The sequence below is a fragment of the Festucalex cinctus genome, chromosome 6 (assembly GCF_051991245.1).
Source record: "Festucalex cinctus isolate MCC-2025b chromosome 6, RoL_Fcin_1.0, whole genome shotgun sequence".
Lineage (NCBI taxonomy): Eukaryota > Metazoa > Chordata > Actinopteri > Syngnathiformes > Syngnathidae > Festucalex > Festucalex cinctus.
Genome location: NC_135416.1, coordinates 16,212,299 through 16,221,257, shown reverse-complemented (window position 1 = coordinate 16,221,257; position 8,959 = coordinate 16,212,299). Strand labels below are relative to the sequence as shown.

The 8,959-nt window shown below is 42.8% G+C and overlaps 1 protein-coding gene across 4 annotated transcripts in view; it reads left to right on the top strand.

Annotated features, from left to right (window-relative positions):
• Window positions 1–3,799: 3,799 nt before the first annotated feature.
• The window catches only part of adcy9a (adenylate cyclase 9a), a 37,181-nt gene continuing 32,021 nt past the window's right edge, over window positions 3,800–8,959 (top strand). The window contains exons 1-2 of one of the 4 annotated variants that reach the window (XM_077524215.1): window positions 3,800–4,908; window positions 5,262–7,468. In XM_077524215.1, the coding sequence (XP_077380341.1) occupies window positions 5,575–7,468 (1,894 nt within the window). In that variant the 5' untranslated portion in view covers window positions 3,800–4,908; window positions 5,262–5,574. Of the gene's footprint in view, window positions 7,469–8,959 lie in introns of all 4 variants that reach the window. The other 3 variants (XM_077524214.1, XM_077524216.1, XM_077524213.1) reach the window with 3 other exon arrangements.

The window sequence follows — 8,959 nt, the reverse complement described above, 5'->3', positions numbered from 1 at the left end:
AAGAGTGTCACCGAGTTACAATAATTTAATATCAAAAGTAGTAAAACTCTAATCCACAAATAGAAACAATAAACAATATAACAATATATTAAACCTTGTCTGTATAATAACACATAAAGAAGCAAAACACAATCACGTGTTACTAGTAACAGCATCAAACCATGGTGGGAAAGCCTCCTACGATTACGGTAGCGGCAGTCAGCTCCGTGGTGTGCACCAGAAGTGGTGAGAACACATTTTCAAAATAAGTGTACTCACAGAAACTAATCTTGCTGTTTTAATTTCATTTGGTAAGTGTGTCTTGTGAAGTGTAAAATGTCTTATCCCATTTAATGTACACTTGCTTAATGGTTTCTTTTTTCTTTTGCACATTTTATATTCACATAGTTGTTCAAATAAAGACTCTGCTCTTGTAAAAGCATTCAATTGTTAATTACATTTTTGATCAAATGCAATATGAATATTGTTGGAGGGAATGCTCATCTATTTTATTTTATTGATATACAAACTGTAAAATTGTGCTTGTTCATTGAACTAAACTGGGCCGGCCTGAGCCCTGAAACTCAAGGGCTGAAAATGAGATCCCAGTCCGGCGCTGGGTGGGTCAGATCTGAGCCCCGGGCCTTGAGTTTGACACCTGTGGCCTAAGGGCTCGAGTCACGGCCAAAAATCATTTATGTACCATCTTTGCATCCACTGGGAATATTGCTCATTATTGAAAAAGCAAGTCATTTTCTTCACTTGTGAAATTCATCCATATATATTCTATGGTGCTTGTCCGCGCATTAGATTTCGTCAATGTATTCATTTTTGTTTTCTGTGATTTCTTTAAAGTAAAAACTATTAAATCTTCTGCGCCGATTCCTCTATGAGCCAACAAAGACACCACTAAAATCCCCATCGTTGAATAAACATTTTCATATCCAAAACCTTGCATAGTGCATTATTGTTCTGTTTGAATGAGAAATGTTAAGTTCATTAGTAGATGAATACCAGAACACATGCTGATAAATATAAAAACACGTTCGCAAAACAACCATTAGAAGACGCCTTGAATCAATTTGTTAAACTTTAATCTTACAGTCATACAGTGTAAAGTTCAATCGAGACACATCCGCAAAACTTCCAATGATTGCCAGAGGATGGTTTGCATTCATATTTCAAGTAAACCTTTAATAATATTCAATCTTGCATTTCTATCCAAAAAGTTTTAAAATGTAGTACTTTCTGTTCACTCGTTTATGTTATATAATAACCAGAAAAACACACCAACATGTACATATGTGGTCTTGTGTCATTTGCATGTTTCTGTGAATGTGAACTGTATTCGCCAAGCCTTTTGGCCAAAGTGCTAACACAGACTTTATCAGCGTAGCTTTATCAGCTCTATGAAAAGGCCTCTTGTGGAAGCTCTCAAACACAAGCACACACACGCGCGCACACGCCGCCCACATGTCACTGGTAAACACACTTGAACAAGGCACACAGGGTTATGGTTTATTGGAATCATATTTCATTGTTATCACCAGTAAAGGACAAGCTCACACACACAAACACACCCGCAATGAATCAGTGAATTAGCATGTTTATTGTCAAGCTGTGCAAACCTGCTGTTCACAATCTGATCATTTTACCGTCTCCTGGAAGTAAACGCCTTGCTAGACTGAATGAAATGTCTTGGAGATAAATAATATGTTTCTGTTGATGACCATAAACGTGTCACATTCTTATTCTCTTAAACACATAGAAATGTACAGATTTGTACCTGGAAAAGTTTCTAGAAGAAATTAAATCGAATAAAACAACTGTTTTTTGTTTTTGTTTTTTTTAAACGCATTAACTAAAAACTTTTAAATGTTGTGTTTCAGAAATAGTAAAACGTAATAAATGAGCAACGAGTAACGATATATGAACATGAGAAATGTATATTATGCTGTAGGTTCTACAGTATGAACATGCTCTCATACCACATACCACCTCTGGCTAATTCTGAAAAACAAAGTCAGAGAGGAAAAAAAAGTGGACTGGTGGTTGCTCCTTCTTTAAACTCGTTAAGACGATCAGTACATGTGACCCGAACGGACACCTATTGTGGAAACCCACCCATCTCCAGTTGTGTCAATACACGTGTAAGCCAATGGGAACAAAACGGAAACTCGGAGCTTGATTTCCAAAATAAAAGCATCAAGTTTCTTTTCAGTATTGTAGTGAACACTTCCTGCCATGGATGTCTTAATATAAAAATCATCATCATCATTATTATTATTATTATTATTATTATTATTATTATTATTATTATTATTATTATTATTATTATTATTATAGGAAAATAATAGTAGGCTACAGTGAACCCTGTCTATACTTAAGTTAGGGAACAAGCCCTGATGTGATCAGCAAAAATCTGCCAGTCATTCATGCCACCAAAATTTTGTCAAAAGGAAATCGCGGACCATAATGCTAGCTAAATATTATCACTAATTTATCCATCCATCCATTTTCTGAACCACTTATTCCTCACAAGGGTCACAGGGGTGCTGGAGCCTATCCCAGCTGTCTTCAGGCAGTAGGCGGGGTACACCCTCAACTGCCAATCCAGGGCACACACAGAGGAACAACCTTTCACACACACAATCACACATAGGAACAATTTAGAGTGTTCCATTACCAGTAACCTGCCATGCATATCTTTGGAATGTGGGAGGAGACCGGAGTACCCGGAGAAAACCCATGCAGGCACGGGGAGAACATGCAAACCCCATCCAGGAAGGCTGAAGACTGGACTCGATCTCACGTCCTCTGCATTGGGAGGCGGACGTGCTACCAAGTCATCCAACATGTCGGCGTCGCCACTTTAATTAATCAAGCTCACCAAAATCAGTCAATCAAACAAATCCACGTATGTATTACAGTGTTTTTGAATAGCTTTCTATAAGGCCAAGAGTTTAGGATTTTACACGTTTTTTGGGTGGTCTAGGTGTAGCTAAAAAAAATAATATCTGCTCTGTACTGAAAATTAGCGTAATCCCATCTCTGCATTCAGAATCAAAACAGTAACTATTTGGTTGAACTAGTAATTTAGAACCATAACAGGAGTAATCTGTCAGAAGCTGTATCATTTTTAAAGCATTTATACTTGGGAATCAATCATGTGATTTGTTCACAGTTTGGACCTTTGTACAGAGCAGAAAGTGGAGCAAACAATTTTGGTGGTAAAAATTGTCTTTATTCACCAGTGTTGTGAAAAGAAATGTTACTATTTTTTTTTTAAACATTTCATTTGCATCTTTGCATATTTAGAAAACCGCTACAATACACAAAACAAATGTACAGTATTTAGCAGATGTCATTTTAGTATATACTGCGGGCCTCTAAAAGTGGATTGTGGGCCACAAATGGCCCCCCAGCCATAAACTGGATATTTTGATATATTTTAAATGTAAAGGTTTGTGGGTGACATCATTTAAATTTGTAAGGAGTAGGTTAAAGATTGTGACAAAAGCACCTTTATAAAGCATTTTTAGAATAAAGACAAGTTGCAATAGTTGATTAAAATAAAATGCATTATCGTCACAACTGAAGGATGTAATCAGGTTCTCTGTAACAGCGAACACTCAAATGTAAGCAGTTGTACTACAGTTGTAGCAGTACTGTATCACTTAACAGTGATGGAATTTTCAGTGATTACAAGCATTTTAGGTGCCTTGTTTTTACCGGAAGTGGTATTGTTTAGTCATGGCATCCAGCTTGACAGGCTGGTCCCACCATCCCACACCGCCACAACAGCTGGGGGAGGATTTCCGAACCCGTCACAGCGAAGATGGTGGGCAGCTCCAGGCGTGTGGATGTTCAGTTCGCCCGGATAACACGCAAAGCAGCCACGAGAGGATTTTGCCCTCAGTCCGCGAAGCCGCGTTGAGCACCAGCAGCGAGAGGGTTGTAAAAAAAAAAAAAAGAAAAAGAAAAAAAAAGGGAGGCGACAAGCGGTGGACTGAGAGGACACACACAAACACGCACGCTTGAGCGTGCACTCTTGTGTGTGTGTCACACACACGACACACCAACTAGTACCATCCAGACCCTGAGGAGTTGGTTCCGATAAGAGGTCTGCTCTCGCTTGTTGGCTGCCTTTGGATCGTTTTAACACGGATACGCGCGAGGGTTTCCTCTTGTTTGCTCTGGGGATTTTTCACTTCTTCTTCGCCCAGGGGGATGTGAAGGGAGGAAATCGAGCTCCAAATAACCACAGTCCTCACTGGGTCTCCTCTCTAAACGCAGGAAATACGGCCTGGGGAAAAAACTTTTTTTTTTCTTTCACAGACGCGCTCTGAGGCTGACGTTTTGCACGACTTGAATTTAAAGTAGTAGATTTTTTGCCCCAACCACACCTCTCTGGAATCTAACGCCGCTGGATATACGCAGAAAAGTGTTCAAATGTTAAATCCCGCGTTGTGTTCTTACTATTGCAAAGAGCTTTGATCATCACTATTTATAGAGCAGCCTCGACCCAGGCTGTTCCTCGTATCTTGTATGTTTTGCCAACTGCGCGCAACAAGTTGCAGTCACTCCCAGCTGAGGCAAAGCGACGCTAATTTGGGCCAGTGGTTGGTATTTTCTGTGCTTCTCTTTTCGGATTACGCTCTCGGAATAGCACATACCTCTCCCAACCCTCTTTGGAAGGTAGAGGGGGTGGTGATACACGGAGGAGATCCGGAGCGGGAGTTCAGGAAAGGACGGGGCTGGATCTGTGGGAATAGGCCTGTCTGCCAGGCCTCGTATACGAGCTGGATTCTAGTCATGGATTGGGCTCGGAAATCTCGCTGTCAGGAAGATTTATAAGACTAAAGATGGAAGGAATGAATGCACGGAAATCCAATTGTTCAGTATGCTGCTTGAGAAGGAATGCAGAAGGTAAAGTTGCCTGATTCAGAATAAACCATTTTTGCCTGTTAACATTTTGAAGGTTGGACGAAATGTTCTTGAATATATTTTTAAATCTCTGCAACACGTCACATTTTTTGTAACTTTTGTAAAGCTGCAGCAGTGGTGGAATTTTTAAGAGGCTGATGGACAGAGTGAAGGTGCCATTCGTTACAGAGCTACCAGGGACTGTTTAAGTTTTGTACACATCATCAACTGTTGACAGCCCACATCTGGATGTGCTTTTGCAACGCAGCCATGGATGATCAATGTTGGATACGGATTGACTAAGTGACTTGTTTTTGCTGAGGAAACTCATCTTGAAATCCAAATGCTTTTTGCAGAGTGATGCTTATAATGTGAGTAGTGACGTAAATCCAGGGTCTCATCATGAGCAGCTCAATACGCTGGAACAGTGTATCTGGTGAGAGTAAGTATTTTAACTTCTGTGTGAGGAGCAAAGATGTCTGCGCCTCATGCACGGCATTATAAGTGTGATTATTTCAGCGACAACACCTTTGTGCCCCCTTTTCCTTCCCTCCCCGCAGTGCCACATGTGAACGCGCAGCGCCCCCGCAACACATCTAATTGCCTGAGCACCATCCAAAGCTATTAATATTTAACTCCACTCCCACACCCCTCCTTTCCCACATCAACATGGCCACGCTGCAACAACACCGGCAGCTTCTCATGCACGCCACAGAAGTGAGCTGCAACTCCAACAGGGACGGTGATGTGACCGTACGGATTACCAACAGTACGCTGGCGCCACACATGCAACAACAGCATGAGCCGGTTAGGCCTGCCACCAGTGTCGGGGGAGGAGTGCGAGGCCGTGAGGATCGAAGTAAAATGAACCCTAACATCCACAAATACAGCATTTCCTCCAGCTGCAGCTCAGCAGACTCCAGGCTGGCAACGACCTCCACAAGAAGGACGCTTCGGAAGGCACCACCGCTGTTTGAGCGCTCCGCTGCCCAATGCTGGGACCCCAAATTTGACTCCCCCATCTTGGAGGAGGCATGCCAAGAGAGGTGCTTTCCTCAGACTCAGCGGCGTTTTCGATATGTCCTGTTCTACCTGGCGGTGGCAGCCGTGCTCTGGGCTATTTACTTTAGCGCCAATAGTGACCGCTGCAACCCGGTGACCTTCCTAGCCCCCACAGCATCCTTTTTAGTTCTCTTAGCACTCCTCTTCTTGTTCACCTTAACTCATTACTACACGCAACTGTACAACCAAACGTCGTTGCTCCTGATTGCAGTCACCTTCGCCATCACTTTGGCCCCACAGATACAGACTGCGAGCTACACCGAGCTGGAGTGGGCTCACCAAGCAAATGCTACATACCATTTTCCAGACTTAAAGCCTTGTATCTCCCCAGTGGCGACCTTTTCTTTGTGTATAGAGGTCCTCTTATTGTTATACAGTGTTCTCCATGTTCGCCTGTATGCCTCAGTGATGCTGGGTCTCTTATACTCCATTTTATTTGAGGCATTAGGGTGGCTGCCGTTGCTTCACAGAAGCTACGATTCTACTGAATGGGGGACACGTTTGGAGACTTTCAGCTCCGATTGGGAAACGGGCACTCTCCACTGGCTAGGTCCAGCCAAAGCGCTGCTTCACTTGTGCGTCCACGTCATCGGTATCCACTTGTTCATTATGTCAGAGGTGCGCTCTCGCAGTACCTTTCTCAAAGTGGGCCAGGCCATCATGCACGGCAAGGACCTCGGGGTGGAGAAGGCCTTGAAGGAGCGTATGATCCACTCGGTCATGCCGCGACGTGTCGCAGACGAGCTGATGAAGCAGGGCGACGACGAGGGCGGCGGGAGTGAGAACTGTGGCAAGCGTTATTCCTCAGGTACCTGCTCTGCCTCAGCTGTCTCAGTGGGCACCGGAGGAGGCGTTGGTGGAGCTTCACCATCACAAAATTCCACAAGCTCCAAGAACTACCCACATAACAACCACAAGCGCAAGAAGACCTCCATCCCACGGGGACAGATAATATTCCGACCTTTCAACATGAAACGGATGGAACCTGTTAGCATCCTTTTTGCGGACATTGTGGGCTTCACTAAAATGTCTGCCAATAAGTCTGCACCAGCCTTGGTTGGTCTTCTGAATGATCTCTTTGGACGTTTCGACCGTCTCTGTGAACTAACCTGTTGCGAGAAGATCAGCACGCTAGGTGATTGTTATTACTGCGTCGCAGGTTGCCCTGAACCTAGACCTGACCATGCCTACTGTTGTGTGGAGATGGGTCTAGGTATGATCCAGGCCATCGAACAATTTTGCCAGGAGACATGTGAGACTGTCAGCATGCGTGTCGGTGTCCACACCGGCACTGTTCTGTGCGGGATTCTAGGAATGAAGCGCTTCAAGTTTGACGTATGGTCAAATGACGTCAATCTGGCCAACTTGATGGAGCAGCTTGGTGTGGCAGGCAAGGTCCATCTGTCTGAAGCCACCGCTCAGTTCCTGGATGACCGTTACCAGCGGGACGACGGTCGAGTGGTGGAGCGAGCCGGAGATAGTGTGGCGGAGAAGCTGAAGGGTGAGTAAATGTTTACCTCTTATTGAGGATGTGCTTTCAAAGGATGTGGGTTTAAAGTCCAATTGTCTGAGTAATGTGAACCTTAGCCCTTGGTCACCAAGGGTTGAGTCGGGTCACTGCATGCCTCAACAGCATTGAAGTATGTTATCTGACTAGTTTGTCTTGTTGAAACAGTCCACCAGAACAGCAAGAGATCATGGTGATGAGCTCAAGAGATTAGAGCACCCATAACAAGCACATTTTGCATTACGCTGGTGGAATGTGTTTAGGGGATAAAACAGTCAAGATGTTTTTGTACAGTGAGGACAGGACTATATTTGAATGACAAATGCATTTACATTTACAATATTGATTTGTAAATATAAAGACTGGTGATGTTTATATTTGGCAAATACAGATACGCTAGATACTTTTGGCAACACTGCCTTTTTTAAAAAAAAAAATAGTTTCGAAAGTCAAATTTTTTTCTGTGTGTAACCTTTGCCTTAAAGTTATTATAGCTTGGTATTTTAAGCCCTTCCACAGTTAACTATAGGCATATAATGATTAAATATTACCTAAAAGGGGGGAAAAAAAAACCTTAGTGGGGACCTGCTGCTTACAGGGCGAGCACGCTAACCACCACTCCATTCATTCAGTTAGGTTAAATGGCACAAAAGTTTTACTTGTAGTTTACATACGTAACAGCCAGAACACTTTTGTGATTTTAAGACAGCCAATTGTCATTGCACTTTGGCATTACAAATGGAAGGATAATTGACTGCTTTACTGTTTACTGATAAAGGCTACTTTTATCACTGTCCTGCGAACATGGAGGGCTCAGAGAATGTGGGCGTGTGTTTAGTTGGCATAGGCGTTGCAGGGGTGGGTCCGCACCTAATGATGTCATTAAGTGAGCACCGCTCGTTTTCTCAGGTTGGAAGGGGCTGGTGCTTGGAGAGCAGAATGACCTAGAATTTCTCATAGAGGGGAGAATGGAGGAAAACACCTCTTCGGTGAGGTTTTTGGTGAGGAATTAGCATTATAACATGGCTAAAAGTTCTAAAAAGTCGATTTTTCGTGTTACTGTTCCTTTAATTGTATTTGATTGTTGTAATTTAATCAAGGATTACAGGCTATTGTTTCTTCTGCAATGACATCTTACCATAATACTTTGAAGATGAAAAAAGAGTGGTATAAGGCACGAGGCTTGTCAACAGATGAATAATACTGGATAGAAATGAACTTTGGAAAGAAAGTTACATAAGTTTTGGTTTGTTGTCTGCTTGTTAGCGCTTTATGAAGTTTAATTCCTTTCTGAGCTTCTTAAGTTGTCAGCTTGTTGGCCCATGCAAGACCCCAGTTACTTGGACAAAAATATGTTCTAAGAGGCTTGCTGTACCTTAGGGCATGCTGTAGGTCTTTTTTTGTCTAGTCTCCTCTGGGAGAAATTGATTGTTTCCATTTCTGACTATGGTAGTTTTACAATGATACCCTGTTGTTAGTGAATAG